At 41.0% G+C, this 24696-nt stretch overlaps 1 protein-coding gene across 1 annotated transcript in view; it reads right to left on the bottom strand.

Moving 5' to 3' along the window:
• Positions 1-20051: 20051 nt before the first annotated feature.
• e2f4 (E2F transcription factor 4) overlaps positions 20052-24696 on the bottom strand; it is a 43318-nt gene continuing 38673 nt past the window's right edge. Inside the window, exon 10 of the mRNA XM_059992525.1 lies at positions 20052-24669. Coding sequence (XP_059848508.1) covers positions 24554-24669 — 116 coding nt within the window. The 3' untranslated portion in view covers positions 20052-24553. The remainder of the gene's footprint in view (positions 24670-24696) is intronic.

The raw sequence follows: 24696 nt of genomic DNA, 5'->3' as shown, positions 1-24696 counted from the left end.
TCAGAATACTCTGCACAGTACACCCAAGAGAACTCTATCAGGTTTTAGGGAACTTTGTGGCTGAATTTTCAAAATTCAATACTTGCATTTTCTAATCTGCTCAGATTTCTGCAGAGAAATATTTCCTTCCTCCCTACAGTGCACATGCTGACGCCATGGAACTAAATAGGAATGTGTAAAATGTCACAACATGTAGCTAGAAGTGAAAGCTAATATTCAAATGTTATTTCTTAAGGAATTTCTCAGAAGTTGGGGAAATCCAGTGGAATCACTTCCTTTCAAACACAAATAAATATTTCTTTCAAAAGTTAATTCCCATGTCTCCAACTTTCAGGAGAACAATTGTATCTATTGTTCCTAGTTACAGTACCTGCATTACAGCAAAGACTGAACTTCAAAAGCAGCTTACTGTTGGATGCTAAGACATTTTTCATGAACTAAAAGCAGAAAATACTCAACAAGTCAGGCAGCAACTGTGGAGGAAGGGACTGAGTCAATGTTGAATTGCTTTTCATTAACTGCTAAAACTGAGTCAGAAATGGTTTGCTCCCAGAAGGCAGAGGGTGGTAGTAGTTGAAACACATTCTATTTGGAGATTGTGACTAGTGATGTTCCACAGGGATCTGCTCTGGGACTCCTGGTCGTTGTGATTTTTATAAATGAGTGGAAGGTTGGGTATGCAAGTTTGCAGATGACATGAAAGTTAGCTATGATGTGGATACTGTAGAAAGTTGTCACACGTTACTATGGGACATTGATAGAACGCAGAGCTGGGCTGAGAAGTGGCAGATGGATTTCAATCTGTAGTAGTGTGGTGACTCATTTTCGAAGGTTAATTTGAAGGTAGAATACAGAGTTAATGGCAGGATTCTTAGCAGTGTGGAGGATCAGAGAGATTGTGGGGTTTATGTAGATCCCTTAGAGTTGCCATGCAAGTTGACAGGGTTGTTCAGAACACGTATGATGTGTTGGCCTTCATTAATTGTGGAATGATTTCAAGAACTGTGAGGTAATGTTGCAGCTCTATAAAACTCTGTTTAGACCACACTTGGAATATTGTGTTCCGTTGTGGTCACCTCATTTTAGAAAGGACATGGAAGCTTTAGAGAGGGTGCAGAGGAGATTTAGTAGGATTCTACCTGGATTTAGAGAGCATGTCTTTTAAGGATAGGCTGAGTGAGCTTGGGCTTTTCTCTTTGGAGTGAAGGAGGATGGAAGGTGATTTGATAGAGGTGCACAAGATGGTCATGGATGACCAGGGCAGGAATGGCTAATATAAAGGAACATAATTTTAAGGCAATTTAAGGAGAGCATAAGCGAGGATGTCAGAGCTAAATGTCTTTTTTATACTGAGTAATGAGTGTGTGGAACATCCTGCCAAGGGTGATGGTGGAGGGAGATAAATTAAGGGCACTTAAGATGCTCTTTGATAGGCACATGGATGACAGAAAAATAGAAGGCTATGAAGGACGGAAGGATTAGATTGATCTCGGAGCAGGTTAAAAGATTGGCACAATATTGTGGGCCACAGGGACTCTGTTGTAATGTTCTCCAAATTTACAAATATCCTTACAAATTAAGGGACAATTTGGCCCATCAATCTAATCTTGTTTGCAGAGCAGTCCTGATTCCTAATAATCCCTTTGGGTCCCATCCCTAGTTCCTACCAGGGGCAACTTTAGAGGCCACTTTATCTACTTACCTGTATGTCTTTGGGATGTAGATGACTCTGGATCACGCAGACTTCATACGGACAGCACAGACACACCAGGGGTCATGATTGAACCTGGCTTACTGGAGCTGTGAGGAACCTTCTCCACGAGCTGCAGCAAAGGGTTAACTTCTGAGCCAAGATTAAGAGTGGAAAATGCAGAGCTATGATTTAAGATGATAGAGAAGGGGCAGTGTTGGAACTCCTGTCAGGGAATGAGATAGGTCAGGTGACAGAAGTATGTGTTGGGGAGCACTTCAGGTCCAGTGATCACAATGCCATTAGTTTCAATATAATTATGGAGAAAGATAGGACTGGACCCAGGGTTGAGAATTTTGATTGGAGAAAGGCTAACTTTGAGAAGACATGAAAGGATTTAGAAGGAGTGCATTGGAACAAGTTGTTTTATGGGAAGGATGTAATAGAGAAATGGAGGTCATTTAAAGGTGAAATCTTGAGGGTACAGAATCTTTATGTTCCTGTTAGGTTGAAAGGAAAGGTTAAAAGTTTGAGAGAGTCATGATTTTCAAAGGATATTGGAAACTTGGTTCGGAAAAAGAGAGAGATCTACAATAAATATAGGCAGCGTGGAGTAAATGAGGTGCTTGAGGAATATAAAGAATGCAAAAAGAATCTTAAGAAAGAAACTAGAAAAGCTAAAAGAAGATACGAGGTTGCTTTGGCAAGTAAGGTGAAAATAAATCCAAAGGGTGTCTACAGTTATATTAATAGCAAAAGGATAGTGAGGGATAAAATTGGTCCCTTAGAGAATCAGAGTGGACAGTTATGTGTTGAGCCAAGAGAGATGGGAGAGATTTTGAATGATTTCTTTTCTTTAGTATTCACGAAGGAGAAGGATATTGAATTGTGTAAGGTAAGGGAAATAAGTAGGGAAGTTATAGATGATTAAAGAGGAGGAAGTGCTGGTGCTTTTAAGGAATATAAAAGTGAATAAATCTCCAGGTCCTGACAAGATATTCCCTAGGACCTTGCGGGAAGTTAGTGTAGAAATAGCAGGGGCACTGACAGAAATATTTCAAATGTCATTAGAAACAGGGGCGGTGCCAGAGGATTGGTGTATTGCTCATGTTGTTCCATTGTTTAAAAAGGGTTCTAAGAGTAAACCTAGCAATTATAGGCCTGTAAGTTTGACGTCAGTGGTGGGTAAATTAATGGAAAGTATTCTTAGAGATGGTATATATAATTATCTGGATAGACAGGGTCTGATTAGGAACAGTCAACATGGATTTGTGTGTGGAAGGTCATGTTTGACAAATCTAATTGAATTTTTTGAAGAGGTTACGAGGAAAGTTGATGAGGGTAAAGCAGTGGATGTTGTCTATATGGACTTCAGTAAAGCCTTTGACAAGGTTCCGCACGGAAGGTTCAATCTTTCGGTGTTAATATTTAAGTAGTAAAATGGATTCAACAGTGGCTGGATGGGAGATGCCAGGGAGTAGTGGTGGATAACTGTTTGTCAGGTTGGAGGCCGAAGACTAGTGGTGTGTCTCAGGGATCTGTACTCAGTCCAATATTGTTTGTCATGTACATTAATGATCTGGATGATGGGGTGGTAAATTGGATTAATAAGAATGCAGATGATACGAAGATAAGTGGCGTTGTGGATAATGAAGGAGGTTTTCAAATCTTGCAGAGAGATTTAGGCCAGTTAGAACAGTGGGCTGAAAGATGGCAGATGGAGCTTAATGCTGATAAGTGTGAGGTGCTACATTTTGGTAGGAATAATCAAAATAGGACATACTTAGTAAATGGTAGGGCATTGAAGAATGCAGTGGAACAGAGTGATCTAGGAATAATGGTGCATAGTTCCCTGAAGGTGGAATCTCACGTGGATAGGGTGGTGAAGAAAGCTTTTGGTATGCTGGCCTTTAAAGATCAGAGCATTGAGTATAGGAGTTGGGATGTTTTTCCTATAGGTCTTGATAAAAATTTACTGGACGATCTTTTAAATTTAAAACCTTTTGTTAATGGTTCTATTACCGGTATCTGTAACTTGTTGATTGATTCTAGACAACTTTTTAGATAAAATAAAAAAAGCTTGGGAGGATGACCTAAATTGTCAGATTTCTGATGATAGATAGAATAAAATTCTTAAACAGGTTAATAAATCATCTTTCTGTGCTCATCATTCTCTTCTACAATTTAAAGTGGTTCATAGAGCTTACATTTCTAAACAGAAGCTCTCCAGTTTTTACCCGAATGTTTCTCCACTTTGTAATAAATGCAACTCTGCTGATGCCTCTTTAATTCATATGTTTTGGTTTTACCCTACAATTGAAAAGTTTTGGCGGGAAGTATTTCATACCTTCTCTCAACTTTTTAGGGTCCAATTTGACCCAAATCCTCTTACTGCCTTGTTTGGTGTTATTGCAAATGAAGATATAACTTTAAATATTTCTAACCTACAGGTTTTAGTTTTTACCTCCCTTTTAGCAAGAAGAGCAATCTTGCTTAAATGGAAGGAGTCTATCCCTCCTACACATCTTCAATGGCTACGTGATATTACGTCGTATTTAAATTTAGAAAAGATCCGCTGCTCAGTCTTAAATTCGAAACAATCTTTTTATCATATTTTGGGACCCTTCCTAAATTACTTTTCCAATTTATAAAGTTTAACAGTGCACAGACTTATATGTATATTTTTATCTTCTCTTCTTAAGTGAATATGGTTTTGTTTTCTAATTATCCACTGTCAGCCATCAGCTTTTTTCTTTGGTAGTTGGTAAGGGGTTGACTTTTTTTAATATATAAAAAAATTTCTTTTATGATGTATGACCTATCTTTAAATTTTTGATTACAGAGTGGTATACCTTTATGTGTTATGCTATAACATTTTGATCAATTTTATTACAATTTATGAATGTGCACAAATTATGTTGAGATGTATCTATGTGTTGCACTCTGTAAATCTTTTTTTTTCTTCTGAATAAAAATATTGTAAAAAGAAAGAAAAGGAGTTGGGATGTAATGTTAAAATTGTAGAAGGCACTGGTAAGGCCAAATTTGGAGTATTGTGTACAGTTCTGGTCACTGAATTATGGGAAAGATATCAGCAAAATAGAGAGAGTACAGAGGAGATTTACTAGAATGTTACCTGGGTTTCAGCACCTAAGTTAGAGAAAGGTTGAACAAGTTAGGTCTTTATTCTGGAGTGTAGAAGGTTGAGGGGAGACTTGATAGAGGTACATAAAATTATGAGGGGAATAGATAGATAGAGTTGACGTTGATAGGCTTTTTCCATTCAGAGTAGGGAAGATTCAAACAAGAGGATATGAGTTGAGAGTTAGGGGGCAAAAGTTTAGGGGTAACTCGAGGGGAACTTCTTTACTCAGAGTGGTAGCTGTGTGGAACGAGTTTCCAGTAGAAGTGGTAGAGGCAGGTTTGATATTGTCATTTAAAGTATACGGACAGAAAAGGAATGGAGGGTTATGGGCTAAGTGCAGGTCAGTGGGACTAGGTGTGAGTAAGCGTTTGGCACGGACTAGAAGGGCTGAGATGGCCTGTTTCCATGTTATAATTGTTATATGGTTATATATAATGTTTGCCCTTTCCAGCTTCGATATTGGTACCTTAAATGCAAGATGTTTCAATGACTACTTTAAGGGGGGTGGGGTAGGGGTTCACCTGACAAGTGAAGTGACTAATCTTCTCCTCAGTCTGCCTGTTTTAGAGCAAAGAACAGAATAGTACAGCACAGTACAGGCCCTTCGGTCCACAATGTTGTGCCAACCCTTAAGCCCTGCCTCCCATATAACTCCCCACCTTAAATTCCTCCATATACCTGTCTAGTAGTCTCTTAAGCTTCACTACTGTATCTGCCTCCACCACTGACTCAGGAAGTGCATTCTGCGCACCAACCACTCTCTGAGTAAAAAACCTTCCTCTAATATCCCCCTTGAACTTCCCACCCCTTACCTTAACTTAAAGCCATGTCCTCCTGTATTGAGCAGTGGTGCCCTGGCTGTCCACTCTATCTATTCCTCTTAATATCTTGTATATCTCTATCATGTCTCCTCTCATCCTCCTTCTCTCCAAAGATTAAAGCTCCCTTAATCTCTGATCATAATCCGTACTCTCAAAACCAGGCAGCATGCTGGTAAATCTCCTCTGTACCCTTTCCAATGCTTCCACATCCTTCCTATAGTGAGGCGACCAGAACTGGACACAGTACTCCAAGTGTGGCCTAACCAGAGCTTTATAGAGCTGCATCATTACCTCATGACTCTTAAACTCTATCCCTTGACTTAAGAAAGCTTATGGGGTGTTAGCTTTCATAACTATCCTATCTACCTGTGATGCAATTTTCGGGGATCTGTGGACGTGTACCCCCCAGATCCCTCTGCTCCTCCACACTACCAAGTATCCTGCCATTTACTTTGTACACTGCCTTGGAGTTTGTCCTTCCAAAGTGTACCACCAGACACTTCTCTGGGTTGAACTCCATCTGCCACTTCTGTATCCTATTAATGTCTCTCTGCAATCTTTGACAATCCTCTACACTATCCACAACACCACCAACCTTTGGGTCATCTGCAAACTTGCCAACCCACCCTTCTACTCCCACATCCAGGTCGTTAATAAAAATCACAAAAAGTAGAGGTCCAAGAAACGATCCTTGTGGGACACCACTAGTCACAACCCTCCAATATGAATGTACTCCCTCCACCACGACCCGCTGCTTTCTGCATCCACTTGGCCAACCTTCCCTGGATCCCATACCTTCTGACTTTCCGAATAAGCCTACCATGTGGAACCTTGTCAAATGCCTTACTAAAATCCATGTAGATCACATTCACTGCACTACCCTCATCTATATGACTGGTCACCTCCTCAAAGAACCCTATCAGGCTTGTTAGACACAATCTGCCTTTCACAAAGCCACGATGACTGTCACTGATCAGACCATGATTCTCTAAATGACCGTAGATCCTATCTCTAAGAATCTTTTCCAACAGCTTTCCCACCACAGACATAAGGTTCACTGGTCTATAATTACCCGGACTATCCCTATTACCTTTTCTGAACAAGGGGACAACATTAGCCTCCCTCCAATCCTCTGGTACCATTTCCGTGAACAACGAGGACATAAAGATCCTACCCAGAGGCTCAGCAATCTCTTCCCTCACCTGGTGGAGCAGCCTGGGGAATATTCCGTCAGGCCCCGGGGACTTATCCATCCTAATGTATTTTAACAACTCCAACACCTCTTCTCCCTTAATATCAACATGCGCCAGAACTTCAGCCTCACTCATATTGCCTTCATCGTCATCAAGTTCCCTCTCATTGGTGAATACCGAAGGGAAGTATTCATTGAGGACCTCGCTCACTTCCACAGCCTCCAGGTACATCTTCCCACCTTTATCTCTAATCTGTCCTACCATCACTCCTGTCATCCTTTTGTTCTTCACGTAATTGAAGAATGCCTTGGGGTTTTCCTTACTCGCCCTACTCGCCAAGGCCTTCTCATGCCCCCTTCTTAAGCTCCTTCCTTGTTACCCTATATTCCTCAATAGCCCCTCTGATCCTTCCTTCCTAAACCTCATGTATGCTGCCTTCTTCCACCTGACCAGATTTTCCACCTCACTTGTCACCATGGTTCCTTCACCCTACTAATTTTTATCTTCCTCAACAGAACAAATTTATCCCTAACATCCTGCAAGAGGTCCCTAAACATCAACCACATGTCCATAGTACATTTCCCTGCAAAAACATCATCCCAATTCACACCTGCAAGTTCTAGTCTTTTAGCCTCATAATTTGCCCTTCACCAATTAAAAATTTTTCTGTCCTCTCTGATTCTATCCTTTTCCATGATAATGCTAAAGGCCAGGGAGCAGTGGTCAGACGTGAGTTTTCACCTCTGGAAGCTCAGATTCAGGTTCATTTCTTTGTCACGTGAACATTGAATCACACAGTGAAATGCTTTAGTAGCCAACACTACTTAACCATGTGCTGGAGGTAGCTCAAAAGTGTTGCCACACATTCAGGCCCCAATGTCGCATGCCCACCACACTCAGCAGAACACAAAACAACAGCAGAAAAGCAAGCCCTGTTTCTCTACCACCCACACACCCCATACACAAACACTGTCCCCTACACCAGGTCAAGCCATCTCTGGCCTCCAGTTTTCTCGCCAAATTACAAACTTTAAACTTCGACTCCCCCAGTGAATTTGCAGCCTTGGGATTCTGACTATCAGGACTCAACTTCCAGATTCTGGACAGTTGGATTAATTTGTCAATTATGTCAAAAAAAAATCATGATTGACTATCGATTGTACCCAGCCAGCTGGTAGTGGAAATGAGTTTAATTCTGACCTTAATGTTAAAATTTGCCATACATATTGCACCAGATTCTTTTTTAATTATGCTGCAATTACTCACTGGAGTTTTAAAGAAAACTTCTAAAGAAAGAATCACATTTTTGTGGTTGAGGACTTCATATTAGCCAGAGGGGGATGTCTGGACTGCTAATCAGTGGCTTGTGGTAGGCACAGATACTTGGGTTCCCATCCCTGACTCAGCAAGTCATGGTTTGCAGTCACAATACTGACACTGGAGCACAAAATCTAAAAGCTGGCACTCAGGTGAAATGTGGAGAAGGTCACCTTGTCTTTTTTTTACCCTTAACTTTCTCAATTTGCCCTCAGCAGAACACCACCATCCAATCACATACTTTACCTGTTACTCAGTAACCAGTTGATAAGGCTTTGAATTCAAGAATCAGGAGGTTATGTTGTATCTTTATAAAACTCTGGTTAGGCCACATCTGGAGTATTGAATTCATTTCTGGTCACCCCATTATAGGAAGGGAGACCTTGATCAGCTGGGGAAGTGGGCTGAGGAATGGCAAATGGAGTTTAATTCAGGTAAGAGCAATTTTGAAAAGGTAATTTTGAAAATAGACAAGACTTTCACAGTGAACAGTAGAATGCTAGAGAAGGTAGAGTGTCTCTTGAAAGCCGAGGCACAGGTAGACAGTGTGGCAAAGGCAGCTTTTGGCATACTGGCCGTCAGTCAGGATATAGGGCATTGAGGTTTGGAGATCATGTTGGGACCAATGACATAGATAGGAAAAGGGAGGAGGTCCTGAAGAGAGATTTCTGGGAGTTAGGAAGGAAGCTGAGAAGCAGGACCTCCAGGGTAGTAATCTCAGGACTGCTACCTGTGCCATGTGCTAGCGAGGGCAAGAATAATGGACTGGTGCAGAGCCAACAGCCTGTCTCTTAATGTGAACAAAACATTGTTGACTTCGGGAGGGCACGGAGTGACCACTCCCCGCTGAACATTGACGGCTCCTCGGTAGAGATCATAAAGAGCACCAAATTTCTTGGTGTTCACCTGACGGAGAATCTCACCTGGTCCCTCGACACCAGCTCCATAGCAAAGAAAGCCCAGCAGTATCTTTACTTTTTGCGAAGGCTGAGGAAAGTCCATCTCCCACCCCCCATCCTCATCACATTCTACAGGATGTATTGAGAGCATCCTGAGCAACTGCATCACGGCCTGGTTCGGAAATTGCACCATCTCGTATTGCAAGACCCTGCAGCAGATAGTGAGGTCAGCGGAGATCATCGGGGTCTCTCTTCCTGCCATCACGGACATTTACACTACACACTGCATCTGCAAAGGAAACAGCATTGTGAAGGACCCCATGCACCCCTCATACAATCTCTTCTCCCTCTTGCCGTCTGGGAAAAGGCTCCGAAGCATTCAGGCTCTTATGACCAGACTATGTTACAGTTTCTTCCCCCTAAGCTATCAGACTCCTCAATACCCGAAGCCCGGACTGACACCTTGCCCTACTGTCCTGTTTATTATTTATTGTAATTCCTGCACTGTTTTTGTGCACCTTATGCAGTCCAGTGTAAGTCTGTAGTCTAGTGTAGCTTTCTCTGTGTTTTTTTTTAAATTACGTAGTTCAGTCTAGTTTTTTTGTACTGTGTCATGTAACACCATGGTCCTGAAAAACATTGTCTCATTTTTATTATGCACTGTACCAGCAGTTATGGTTGAAATGACAATAAAAGTTGACTTGACTTGACGTCTTGAATAGAAGGATCAGGCAGATGAATGCATGGCTGAGAGACTGGTGTAGGGGACAGAGCTTCATATTCTTGGATCATTGGAATCTCTTCTGGGGGAAGTATGACCTGTTCAAAAAGGACAGGTTACACCTGAACCTGAAGGGGACCAATATCCTGGTGTGTGAAGGTTTAATAAAGCTGGGTTTAAACTAATTTGGCAGGGGGATGGGAACCGGAATGATGGAGCAGAGGAGGGGGAAAACAGGAATAAATCTAAGATAGTGAGCAGTAAAGATGTCAGGGAGGACAGGCAGGCGGTGGAGCAAATTTGCAGCCATTGGGATGAGTTGCAGTGCAATCAAAGCAAAAAGTACCAAATACAGGACTTAAGGTGTTATACTTAAATACACGCAGCATAAGGAATAAGGTGGATGATCTTGTCGTACATCTAAAGATTGGCAGATATGATATTGTGGCCTTCACTGAGACGTGGCTAAAGGATGCATGTCTCTGGGAGCTGAACATCCAAGGATACACGATGTATCGTAAGGATAGGCAGGTAGGCAGAGGGGGTGGCGTGGCTTTATTGGTAAGAAATAATATTAAATCGTTAGAAAGAGGTGACACAGGATCAGAAGGTACAGAGCCTTTATGGGTTGAGCTAAGAAATCACAGGGGTAATAGGACCCTGATGGCAGTTATATACAGGCCTCCTAACAGCTGCAGTGATGTGGACTACAAATTACAACAGGAAGTAGAAAAGGCTTGCCAGAAAGGCAGTGTTATGATAACTGCATGGGATTTTAACATGAGTAGATTGGGAAAATTAGGTCGGCACTGGATCTCAAGAGAGAGAATTTGTAGAATGTCTATGAAATGGCTTTTTAGAACAGCTTGTTGTTGAGCCCACTAGGGGATTGGCTGTACTGGATTGGGTACTGTGTAATGAACCAGAGGTGATTAGAGAGATGGAAGTGAAGGAACCCTTAGGAAGCAGTGATCACAACATGATTGAGTTCACTGTGAAATTTGAGAAAGAGAAGCCGAAATCTGATGTGTCGTTATTTCAGTGGAGTAAAGGAAATTACAGTGGCATGAGAGAGGAACTGGCAAAGGTTGACTGGAAAGGGACACTAGTGGGAAGGACGGCAGAGCAACAGTGGCTGGAGTTTATGCGAGAAGTGAGGAAGGTGCAAGACAGATAAATTCCAATAAATTTTCAAATGGAAAAAGGATGCAACCATGGCTGACAAGAAAAGTCAAAGCCAAAGTAAAAACAGAGAGCATACAAGGAAGCAAAAATTAGTGGGAAGACAGAGAATTGGGAAGGCTTTAAAAGCATCCAAAAAGGAAACTAAGAAAGTCATTAGGAGGGAAAAGATGAACTATGAAAGAAAGCTAGCAAATAATATTCAAGAGGATACCAAAAGCTTTTTCAAGTATATAAAGAGTAAAAGACAGGTGAGAGTAGATATAGGATCAATAGAAAATGATGCTGGAGAAATTGTAATGGGAAATAAAGAGATGGCAGAGGAACTGAACAAGTATTTTGCATCAGTCTTCACTGATGAAGACATCAGCAGTATACCAGACACTCAAGGGTGTCAGGGAAGAGAAGTGTGCGCAGTCACAATTATGACAGAAAAAGTACTCAAAGCTGAATAGTCTAAGGGTAGATAAATCACCTGGACCAGATGGAATGCACCCTCGTGTTCTGAAGGAAGTAGCTGTGGAGATTGTGGAGGCATTAGCAATGATCTTTCAAAAGTCAATAGATTCTGGCATTGTTCCGGAGGACTGGAAGATTGCAAATGTCACTCTGCTATTTAAGAAGCGGGCAAGGAAGCAAAAAGGAAATTATGGACCTGTTAGCTTGACATCGGTGGTTGGGAAGTTGTTGGAGTCGATTGTCAAGGATGAGGTTACGGAGTAACTGGAGGCATATGACAAGATAGGCAGAACTCAGCAGGGCTTCCTTAAAGGAAAATCCTGCCTGACAAACCTATTGCAACTTTTTGAGGAAACTACAAGTAGGCTAGACAAGGGAGATGCAGTGGATGTTGTGTATTTGGATTTTCAGAAGGCCTTTGACAAAGCGCTGCACATGAGGCTGCTAAACAAAATTAGAGCCCATGGAATTATGGGAAAGTTACATATGTGGATAGAGCATTGGCTGATTGGCAGGAAACAGAGAGTGGGAATAAAGGGATCCTATTCTGATTGGCTGCCAGTTACCAGTGGTGTTCCACAGGGTTCCGTGTTGGGACTGCTTCTTTTTACGTTGTATATCAACGATTTGGATTATGGAATAAATGGCTTTGTGGCTAAGTTTGCTGATGATACAAAGATAAGTAAGTGGAGGGGCCGGTAGTGCTGAAGAAACAGAGTCTGCAGAGAGACTTGGATAGACTGGGAGAATGAGCAAAGAAGTGTCAAATGAAATACAATGGTACAAAAGTATATGGTCATGCACTTTGGTAGAAGAAATAAACGGGCAGACTATTATTTAAATGGGACGAGAATTCAAAGTTCCGAGATGCAATGGGACTTGGGAGTCCTCGTGCAGGATACCCTTAAGGTTAACCTCCAAGTTCAGTCGGTGGTGAAGAAGGCTAATGCAATGTTGGCATTCATTTTTAGGGGAATAGAGTATAGGAGCAGGGATGTGATGTTGAGGCTCTATAAGGCACTGGTAAGACCTCACTTGGAGAACTGTGTGCAGTTTTGGGCTCCTTATTTAAGAAAGGATGCACTGATGTTGGAGAGGGTTAACATATGAGGAACGTTTGACTGCTTTTGGACTGTACTCCTTGGAGTTTAGAAGAATGAGGGGGGACCTCAGAAACATTTCGAATGTTGAAAGGCATGGACAGAGTGGATGTGGCAAAGTTGTTTCCCATGGTGGGGGAGTCTAGTATGAGAGGGCATGGCTTAAGGATTGAAGGGAGCCCATTCAGAACAGAGATGCGAAGAAATATTTTTAGCCAGAGGTTGGTGAATCTGTGGAATTTGTTGCCACGGGTAGCAGTGGAGGCCAAGTCATTGGGTGTATTTAAGGCAGAGATCGATAGGTATCTGAGTAGCTAGGGCATCAAAGGCTATGGTGAGAAGGCAGGGGAGTGGGACTAAATGGAAGAATGGATCAGCTCATGATAAAATGGCGGAGCAGAGTCGATGGGCCAAATGGCCGACTTCTGCTCCTTTGTCTTACGGTCTTAGTTGTATAAATCTCTGGTGAGGTTGCATTTGAAATATTATGTTCAGTTTTGATCACCCTGCCACAGGAAAAATAGTAATCAGCTGGAACTGGTGCAGAAAATTTTACAAGGATATTGCCAAGGACTTGGGAGACTGAATTATAGGAAGAGGATTTGGAATGTTTCCCTGGAACATTGGAGACTGAGAGGTAATCATACAGACCATGAGGGACATAGAGAAGGTAAATGCACTCCGTATTTTCCGAGGGTTTAGGAAATCAAGAACTGGAGAGAATAAGTTCAAGGTGAGAGGGAAAATACACAGAGGATTGCTGGTATGTGGAACGAGCTGCCAGAGGAAGTGTTTGAAGCAGGGAGCGTAACAGTTGGACAGGTACGTATATTGATTAAAAAAGGATTGAATGGATTTGGGCCATTGCAGGAAAATGGGCCTAGCTTGGATAGACTCCTTAGTCAGTGTGGGACAGTTGGGGTGAAGAACCTGTTTCCTGAAATGAATGGTTCTATGAGTCTTCATAAAGGACGTTGAGGCCTTGGAGAGCATGCAGAAAGAGGCTTTCCAGGATGCTGCCTGGATGTACTATGAGAAGAGGCTGGACAAACTTGGGTTCTTTTCTCTGGAGTGCAGGAGGCTGGTGGAGACCAGAGAGATTATAATATATGAGAGGCATAGAGTAGACAGTCATATCTGTTTTGCAGTGTTGAAATGCCTAATACTAGAGATGAGAGGGTGGGAATGTCAAAGATGATGTGCTGGGCAAGTTTTTTTTGTTATTAGACAGTGATGTGTACCTAGATGTATATAGGGGTGATGCTGAGGGCACATTGCATACACACATTGAATATTCAGAGAATGGAGGGGCAGTGACCATGTGCAGGTAGAAGGAATTAGTTTAATGAGACATTAATAGCTTAGTTTGGCAGAGTATCATGAGCTAAAGGGCCTGTACTCTGTGGCACTGGGTTCCAGCTTGACTGAAATAAATCATGTTCCAGCATTGCATCTCCCTCTTTCCCCATTGTCAGTGCCCATGAACTGAAATTCATTTCTTCCAAACCAATCCAAACATTTTAAGTGTTCATAATTCCAGGCTGAAGTTCAAATTTTATTTAAACCTGAGCAATTGAAGGAAATGCAGCCGGTGAGCTTTGGAAATTTAATTCACAGATATTATGAGGACAGGCTAGACAGGATAGATTAAAAGGTGGGCACAATATTGTGGGAAGGGGAAGTCAAAGGAACACACGATAGTCCTCATTGAAGGATCAAAAGTGAGCAGTTTCAAGTTCCTCAGTGTCAGCATCTCAGAAGATCTATCCTGGGCTCAACATATTGATGTAATTACAAAGAAGACACACAAGCAGCTCTATTTCATTAGGAGTTTGAGGAGATTTGATATGTCACCAAGACTCTATCAAATTTCTACAGATGTACCATTCGAACTGGTTACATTGTTGTCAGGTATGGAGAGGAGAAGCTGCAGAGTATTACAAAGTCAACCAGCTCCTTCATGGGCACATTTTCAAAAGGAAATACCTCAAAAATGTTGCATCCATTACTAAGGACTCTCACTACCCAGAACATGCCTTCTTCTCATTGCTACTATCGAGGTGCTGGTGCAGGAGCACAAAGACACAAATTCAATTTTAAGAACAGCTTCTTCTGCTCTGCTATCAGATTTATGAGTGGACAATGAATCATGAACACTACCTCAGTATTTTTCATTAGGACTTTGAGTAGATTTGGTATGTCACCTAAGACTCTAGCAAACTTCTACTGGGAAAGCATGTACCGCTAGGTTAAAGGGCAGCTCCTACCCCATTGTTATCAGACTCTTGAATGATTCCCTAGATTGATAAGATGGACTCAACTTCACAACCCGCCTCGTTACGATCTTGCCTCTTACCATTGACATGTCTTTCACTGCAGCTGTTACATTTTATTCTTTGCATTGTTATTATTTAACCTTTTACTGCTTCAATGCATGGTGTAATGATTTGATCTGTGAGAACAGTGTGCAGGACAAGCTTTCCACTGCATCTTGGTACACAGGATATTAATAAACCAATTGCAGTTCTTTGCTCTGGCACTTCTGCACTGCCTCCATTCTCAGATTCAGATTTGCATTTACTGATCACATGTACCCAAAAACAGGCAGTGAAATGTATCATTTGTATTAACAACCAACCATACAACGATGCGCTGGGGGCAGCCTGCCAAGTGTCGCTACACATTCCAACACCAACGTAATGTTCCCACCATGCTCAGCAGAACAACACAGAACACAACAAGCAACAAAATAACAGCAAAACAAGCATCTTTCCTCCCTCCAATACACACAGTCCCTAACTCCCTTGTTTCCAGAACTATCCCTAACTTAAATAAAAACAAGTTCCCATACCCCTCTCTGATCACCATTTATCAACACTAGCCCTCCTCCACAATCCAATGACTCCCCACCCAATCCTTCCCTTCTACTAACTTCTCCAGCTATTCCGAATCACTTTGCAATCAATGATCGTTAGGTGTCCTTTGGAATTGTGGCATTCGACTATGCTTTCCTGTGTTTGCCCTTCCCGATGTCAAACACTCGCCTCTGGGCATCCTCATTGCTGGCACCTTGGAGACACAGTTAGTAGGTTTCCTGGAGGCACCTGGTCTGAAGGCTTCACTTTCTCCTTGAGCCTGACCTCCTGGGACAGCCACACACATACCTACTGCTATCAGACAGGGCTTGTGAGGACACTGATCACTTTCTCTTCAGGAAGCATCTGCTAACCTGGATCAGCCATGGAACAAGAAATGGCCTTGAAGACGAGGTCTACCTTTTCTATTCCACGGCACAGCACATTTCAGAGTTATGCAATTAGGGGGAAAACAGCGGACTTCTGCTGGCACCCAATGCAATGAGCCACAGGCAGAAGTGTAACATGGACAAAGGAGCCTTCAAAGTGGATGCAGAGTAGTCAGGTGGATTGGGGGTGGGGGGGGGGGTGGGGAAGATATTGCATTAACATAGAACGTTACAGTACAGCACAGGCCAATGTCAGGTTGTACTGACATTTTAAACTACTTTTAGGAGATCAATTCTTTCCTTCTGCAAACAGCCCTCCATTTTTCTATCTTCCATGTATTTTTTTAAATGCTCATAACCTATCTGCCTCTACCACTACCCCTAGCAGGATGTTCCGCTCACCCACTACGATGTTAAAAATCCAGAATCCTACCCATTCTTAACTCCAATCACCTTAAAATTATGCCTCTTGGAATTAGCTATTTCCAACCTGAGAAAAAGTCTCTGGCTATCCACTCGATCTATTTATCTTATCATCTTGCAGATCGAAGACTCAATCTGGAAGCCAGAACACAAATTCTAGTACTGCTCTGAGTGAGCATCCTCAGGCACAGATGATGCCGTCTTTATGGAGCTTGGGGCCGATTTCTTATTCCCACCCCCAATGTCCAGAAAAGATCCAATAGTTGTTCAAACCTGAAGATTTCCATTGTTCTTTTCCATTGCAGATCCAGATCTGGCTTAACAGGTGACTATCCTAGACTCTCACTTCACCCTGGAGTTCACACACACACACTCCCAGCTCGAGGGTTTCACTGGAGTACTTGTTTAGGTGTTACACAGCATTATAACAAAATTGATTTAAAGTGCAATAAGGTATAAGACTAACATTCAATAGTCAAGAAAATATGACAACCGGGCACCGAAGTCTGGAGTTTAACTGTTTTACTCTCCAATCACTGCAGTCAGCTGATTGAATGAGTGAGCAGCAAGTTCATCACCGCCACCTTGTGGTCAGATTAGGAACTGCAGTCACAATGACTCACTCTGCTACAAATTCAGGTCATTTCTAACTATCTCCAGATGAAGGGTCTTGACCTGAAACATCAACTCTATGCCGCCACAGTTCCTCCTGCAGTTTTTGTTTTGCACCAGATTACAGCGTTTGCAGCAATCAATTTATGATCAGTCTATTTTTTTTTATAAAAGCATTAAACAAATCCTATCAATTATATTCCTCTGTCAGGCCATCAGATTGATTAATTCACGCTGACTCAATTGTATTTCTAAGCTATATTATCTGTTCTGTTGTGTATCTTAATGCACAATCAGACAGAGATGTAACAAAGATTTTTACTAATGTACGTGAAAGATGTAAGAAATAAATTCAATTCAATATCTTCCAATTATTATTTAGCATCTCAACTTCCCCCATTCTCTATCACACAAGAATCATATAGTGTCAAATTTGGGAAATTAAACCAGGGACTTGGAAGGATTCCTAACATTATTTTATGCTGTGGACCAATACCATTAAGGAAGGGTTCGTGGACCCTAGGTTAGGAACCTTAGACTAGTAGAAAAAAAGTGTTCTAGCAAACTGTTTTCCAAAAGCTCCCTTCTGGAAAGCACAATAGGATGATTAAAACAAATACTTAATCATCCACCTCTCTATTACCTCAATCACTCCACTACCCATAAACACCAAACCACTTTTTATAATCCTGTTTATATTGTAAATAAATGCTGTGATTTATGCACGTTTTATTCCATATCCATAATTGAAGCTCAAAGTTTATTTTTCTTATAGTTACTGAATGTTTTGTTGCATGTTGCAAATTCAAAGTTCAAAGTAAAATTTATTATCAGGTACATACACGTCACCACATACAACCGCGAGATTCTTTTTCTGCGAGCATGCTTGAATTGACTTTATTACTTGCATCCTTCACATACATGAGTAAAAATTTTTACATCTCCACCTAAATGTGCAATTTATAGTCATTTGTAATAAATATTATGTACAACCGGACATTAAAAAAGACTATAAGGCTCTAAGACATGGGAGCAGAATTAGACCATTCAGCCCATCAAGTCTGCTCTGCCATTCAATCACAGCTGATTTATTATTCCTCTGAACCCCATTTTCCTGTCTTTGCCCGATACCATTAACAAAGAATCTTATCAATCTCCACTTTAAATATACCCAATGACTTCTGAGCTGACCGTGGCATTGAATTCATCTCTGCTCTAAAGTGACATCCTTGTATTCTGAGGCCTTGGAAAATGCTGCACTAGGATTCCCAAATCTCTATTTCTCCAATTTCTGAATTTGTTTCCAGTTTAGTAAATATTCTATGCCTTTATTCTTTCTACCGAAGTGCATGATCATAAACTATATTCCATCCGCCACTCTTTACTCATTCCCTCTAATCTGTCCAAATCCTTCTGCAGACTCCCTGCATCATCTAAACCAAATGCCTCTTTGTATTGCCCACAAACTTCATCACGAAGATTTTAAGCCTGTCATCCCAATCACTGACATATAACATGACAAGAAAGTCCCAACACTGACAGCCAAACAGAAAAAGACCCTATTAATCCCAACTCTTTGTCTCCTATCAACCAATCTTCTGTTCATGCTAGTATCTTTCCTGCAATTCCTGCTCTTACCTTGTTTAGTAGCCTCATGTGTGGCATCTTGTCAGTTCTTCTCAGAATCCAAGGAAACATCCAGACTCTCCTTTGGCTATCCTGCCTGTGATTTCCTCACATAATTTCAAGATCTCCCCTTAAGAAAACAGCTGATCAGCCTACTTTATCACGTGTCTCCAAGTACCCTAAAACCTCAGCCTTAATAATGGACTAACATCTTGACAAATACTGAAAAGCTAACTGACCTATAATTTTCTGTATTTTCCCTCCCTCCTTTCTTAAAGGTCCAGAAAATTTCCAGTCCAACCCCAACCATTCCAGAATCTATTGATTCTTGAAAATTAAAACTTATAAATTATACTCTTATAATCCTTTTTTCAAATTACCTTTCAGAACACTGTGTAGTCCATCTAGTTCAGGTAAGTTATCTACCTTCAGACCTTTCAGCTTCCCCAGAACCTTCTCCATAGTAAGAGTGACTACACTCATTTCTGCCCCAACACTTTCTGGCATACTGTTGGTGTGACAGTGAAGATTGACACAAACTACTTAAGAGTTCATCAGCCAGTTCTGTCCCCCATTGCTAGATTGCCAGTGTTGTTTTCTAGGGGTCCAAATAACCACTTTTGCCTTTCACTATTTATGTATCTGAAAAAAAATACCTTTTGGTGTCCTTTTATATTATTGGCTAGCTTACCATATAGCATCTTTTATAACCCTAGCCCTTGTTGCTTCTTAGTTGCCTTCTGTTGGTTTTTAATTTTCCTAATCCCTAGCTTCCCACTAATTTTTGCTACAGTAAGTGTCCTCTGCTTTTATGCAATTTCCTTGTTAGCTCCAGTTGCCTCATCCTCCCTTCAGAATGCTTCTTTGGCATGAATCAGTCCTGTACCTTCCAAATTACTGAGGAACTCCAACCATTGCTGCTCTGTTGTCATCCCTTTCCAATCACCTTTGGCCACCTCCTCTCTCATGCCTATGTAGTTCTCTTTACTCCATTGTAATACTGATACATCCTATTTTAGCTTCTCATACTGCAGGGTGAATTCTACAATATTATGAATACTGCCTAACTGCTCCTTTATCAGTCCTGATTAAGGGTCTCAGCAGAAATCATTGATTGCTTATTCATTTCCATAGATGCTGCCTGACACTAGTTCTTCCAGCATTTTGTGTGTGTTGATCTGGATTTCTAGCATCTGCAGAATGTCGCGTTCCCTAATCAAAGCTGGTTCAGTACACAACACTCATTCTAGAATTGCCTTTTCCCCAATGGGCACAACTGCTGCTCTAAAAAGCCATTCAAATTACTTCTCTTGGGATCCACACCAACCCAATTTCTCCAATCTACCTGTAGATTGAAATCCTCCATGACCATCATAAAATTGCCCTTTTTACCTGCTTTTTATAAAAAAAAACCTTCCATTGTACTTTGTACCCCACATCCTGGCTAGTATTCACACAACTCTACAACTGTATACAACTCTAATCAGGATCTTTTTACCCTTGCCACTTCTTAACTGAGATTTAACATTTTCACTTCTAAGAATCTGATTTCACTTTGTACCAACAAAGCAAGTTATTTCCCGCTTATAAACAGCTACATAGTATAGACAAGCATTGCATCTGGAAAAAGAAGTTTTATTAAGTACTATACAATCCCAAATTTACTGCAGTTAACACCAGGACAGAACAAGAGCAGTGATGGGAGACATACTGTATAGGATACATACACATGTGCTGTCTGGTACAAAATGTAATGTTTAACCTATCTTTTTATAAACAAATATGAGTAAAAAAATTACAATTCAGAAGCTGAGGAACATAATGTTTGCAAACGTGACAATAAAGTTGTAATATTTTGAACATGAAGTTGCTTTCCTCAACTAATTTAGACACTATTAAAACAAGAAAATATAGAAATTCTTCCTTTGCAAAGCCAGCCTACAATGGAATGACCATCTGTTGTCGTATGATACAATATAAACATCTGATTTCTCTAAAGTGCTATGTTGAGATGAATTTCAGTTTACAAAAGGTGTTGTGTAATTTGTCCAAAACTGGCATGTTATGATTTTCAAATATTCACCCTCACACAAAAAAAGTACAAAAATAATTTTTATATTTGAGAACCAAAAACAAGTGTTATCTTACATCCCGACATAGCATCCAATGCCGTACATTAAACTCTAACTGAAGCAACCATTAAAATAATCCTGAAGCCTTTAGCAGAGGTGGGAAGTCTGTGTGAACTCAGAGTGTGGCAGTAGATTCAAGTGTGTGATGTGAGCAGCAAGCAACATAGTTTCTTGGGGAGGGATTGGGAAGGAGAACAAAATAGGCAATAAGTCCTTTTATTTCTCCATGAAGGAAACAAGCGAGGCTTCCTCCCTTATTTTCAGGAATATGTCATTTGTTGTTGTACATTCAATCTAATCTTTGAATATATGGTAAATCCACATACATTGTTTACTAGTGTATTTTTCATTAAACTTTGGGATGGGGTTGTGACATATGGGAATGAAGTCTCCATTTCCAATACAAGGAAATGCAGGCTTCAATCAGATTACAAATGCCTGCAAATAAGTCACCTTCACTTAGAGAGATTTCTCTAACAAATGAAATCCAGCTGCTCATTGATTAATCCCCATTTCCCCCACAATGACATTAGACAACCTAACAAAGGAAGTAGGATTATTTGATTATATTAAAAACAAATAATAAGAGTTTGTAGCCTATTTATTTTCTTTCCCAGGAAGATCTGCAAATAGGACAAATGGGGAAGGTAGCTTGTATGCTTAACATTTCTCAACCAAGAGTAACAATTATTTAGGTGTGCACATAAAAGACTTTTTTTCAATGTTACCTACTCTAGAAGAATTTGAACATCAGAGCAAAGGCAGACATTAAGGACCTGTGCCGAGAGCAATAGGGACCACATTATTGTACTGATTTGATTCAGATTCCTAGCAGTCCAGCTTCCTTATAGTTATTTTGCCAGACTATGATGTTAAAACAGACCATTGAAATTAAGTCCAAGCAGGAAGAACTAGATTTTTAAAAAACAAAGCAGTAATAGCAATATACTAATCACAAGACCTGCATATCTTAATTCCCATTACTTCTGGAATCTAGTAAACAGATCTGGCCTCCCTTCCCACAGAAAATGTGCTTTCAAAAGGAGGAATGCAAAAGACTCAGAACAAATTCCTGGGAAAAGAGGCATGGTGTACAAGGAAAGACTAAGGAGATTGGGTCTGTATTTCTTTAGTATTCAGATGAATGAGAAGTGATCTCACTGAGGCATACATTATTAAAGGCAGGACAGATACAAGTTTCTTCCTCTGAAAGGGTTGAAACCAGGGATAACAATCACAAAATAAGGGTTTGGTCATTCAGCACAGACAAGGCATGAATTGCTGTAAAAAGGTTTGCATCTAAAAAATGAGAAGCAGCTAGGAAAGGTCAGTAAAACAGCAGGAGCCTCTATCACTAACTACAATGGTCAACACCTTCCAACACGCTCACCACTCCTAATCCTTTAACAGGCTTTCTGTGATTGCTATGAATAATGACAACTAGGCTACCAGTGTATGGTACTGTTGAATTAGGAGCAATCCCAGACACAATGCAAGCCCTGCTGGGAGGGAATTCTTCAGCACAGGAAAGGGGAACATTTCCAAATTACCACTGAGGGTCTGCAGACACAAGCAGCTCATGGGTAGTGTTGGAAAATTGGAGACTACTGAAGGATCAAGGTAGATGGGAGTTGTTGACATAGAATGGCAGATGAATGCAGCAAAGAAACAGGTTCTTTGGACCAGTCCACACTGTCCAACAAGCTCTTACAATTCATTTACAATCCCTATATCAATCCCATTTAAAAAAATATTCTCTCTGCATTCCCATCCCCCAATAATCTATCACTCACCTACACACTAGGAGCAATTTACAGCGACCAATTAACCCACCAACACACTGTTGAGGCTGGAGCAATGAAGTAAAAACACACACTTAAAAGAATGTGCAAAGTCCACTGAGACTGCAGCTGGCTGTTGATGTTATGAAGAAACATCACTGTGCTGTCCCTCTTTCGAGTCTCATGGAGTAGTAAATATGCATTCAATCTAAAATGAAGATAACCCAGCCTTCTACCAATTTCTATTTACAGACACACTCAAATTTAACACCTGATTTCAACAGCTTACCTCCCTTGAGGCAAAGACTGCATTTTGAAGAACAGTGTTAAGAGGCCAGGTCAATAACATTCTAACTTGATCTGCTTCTCAGTTAAACCCTCATTATTAGCAAAAAAAATGAAGATGATCCCATTCACACCACTGGGATCTGCATCAAAATTAAGGCAGGGCAGTGATATGCAGCCAAACTGTGCAATTTACTCAATGCATGATTAGGGACACAAACAAACTCCATTTCTAAACCTCACCCCCACCCCCAAATGCCTCCCTACATCTGCAAAAATAAGAGGATCAGTGTCTGCATTAAATTGCTACTTTAAGTGTCATAAAGTTGGGCTGCTAACCCACTCTCCCCCCACACACCCTCTCCACTTTTATAAAAAGCAATGCTCCTGATCTGTGTATACAAATCTCAAAGAATTACCACTAACTGAGACTGCAACAAGGCAACCTCAATGCACTGATGGATTAACATTTAAAAACGTTTCTTTTTTTCTATAAAAGATTCAAGCTTGGGACTTTGGCAACTGCAAACTTGGCTTTTAGACATGATGTAGGAAAAGCCAGTAAAACAGCGGGAGCCTCCATCACCAACTACAACTGTCAACCATCTTCCTATTGGATGGTTGACAGGAGATGTTTTAACCTTATGAGCAATAGCAGAAGATAGTGACAACAATCCATATTCCTCCCTCCGTAAAGTGGAAGTTGGATGGCGGCAATAAAAATCAGTTTGAGAGGGTTTAGCTGTAAAAGGCCACTCTGTGCAGCTTCGGTAGCCAACTAGAAGTGTCTCAATCAAAGGAGATATCCATCAGGTCAAAATGCCTTGAGTGAGTGAACATTAAACAAAATTGCCACAGGCACACATCCATTTTGAAAACGTCTCACACGAGAAGGATTGTCCTTATGGCAAGTGGCAGATTTCCAAGAAGCAGCCCAATACAGAGCTCCACAATGTTAAAACGACCCCCGATACTAACAATTTGAGCCCTTTGCATCTGAGAGCAGTGCAATTTTCTCTGGACTAATTGAGACACAACAACAACCTTCTTGGAGGGTCAATTAAAACAGCAGGATACAGGAAGACAATGCTCATAGCTTTTGGAATTGCTTCCCACTCCTCCCTCATTCAGACCATTCCAGATTTGCAGATCCCACTCAGATAAGACAAGCATGATTTGTTTTGTTTAATACATGCATGGTGTGTTTGGTGAACTAAAACAACCACATACCACATGAGGAGAGATGCATCAGGTACAGAAAGAGAAGCAGTGGAAAATTTGGAGAATTTTGGACAGTGTCGAATTTTCAGGTAATGACCCTGACTTAGAGTAAATATTGAAATCTGGAGGTTTGAAACAAGCCCGTTAATATAAAACTGACGTCCTTATAACTGACTTGAAATGGACAATTCCACTTGAAGATGTCACTTGTTCAAAGCCGATGGAAAGAGACCAATAATGTCAGTAGCACCATCCACTGAGTCGAGGAAGGAGGGCTCAAATCCTGACAATATGGTGAACATATTCATCTGAGTTGGTGACTTGGAATGGCATCTTGCACCTGGAACCACACCGGTATCTCGCACAAGCCCACGTGTCCATTCCCTGGGTAACTGAAGCAGCACCTGAGCTGCCAGCCACAAATATAACAAAAATTAGATTGTACTTGGCCCTGGGCTGAAGAACAATCCCCAACATTCTCTTCAAAGGTAAGCAAAGAAACAGAAACAAACATTCCAGCAACACTCATCGACAACTTGCCCTTTTCATTATCGTTTCAAGTGTTCATGCGCTCTTGGAGATCCATGTAGAATTGCAAAAGATGCCATTTCTTTTGTTTGTACATTTTTTTCCTTTTTGTTAAAAAGACGTTCCTTTAAAAGTTTTATACACAGCTGCCAGGTGACCAAGTCCAGAGAGAGGTCAAAGGTTCAGAATGGGTACATCAAAGAGGTCGCAAACGCCTTCACTGTCATCGAGGTTAAAGTAATAGTCATGGTCTCCAGGAGGTGGAGAAAGCCTCAATAGAGGAGCGAAAACTGCAAAGGAAACAGAGCAACAATGAT

Source organism: Hypanus sabinus, chromosome 17 (assembly GCF_030144855.1).
Source record: "Hypanus sabinus isolate sHypSab1 chromosome 17, sHypSab1.hap1, whole genome shotgun sequence".
Taxonomy (NCBI): Eukaryota; Metazoa; Chordata; class Chondrichthyes; order Myliobatiformes; family Dasyatidae; genus Hypanus; species Hypanus sabinus.
The sequence above is the reverse complement of the archived record's forward strand: the minus strand, read 5'-3'. Positions and strand labels throughout refer to the sequence as shown.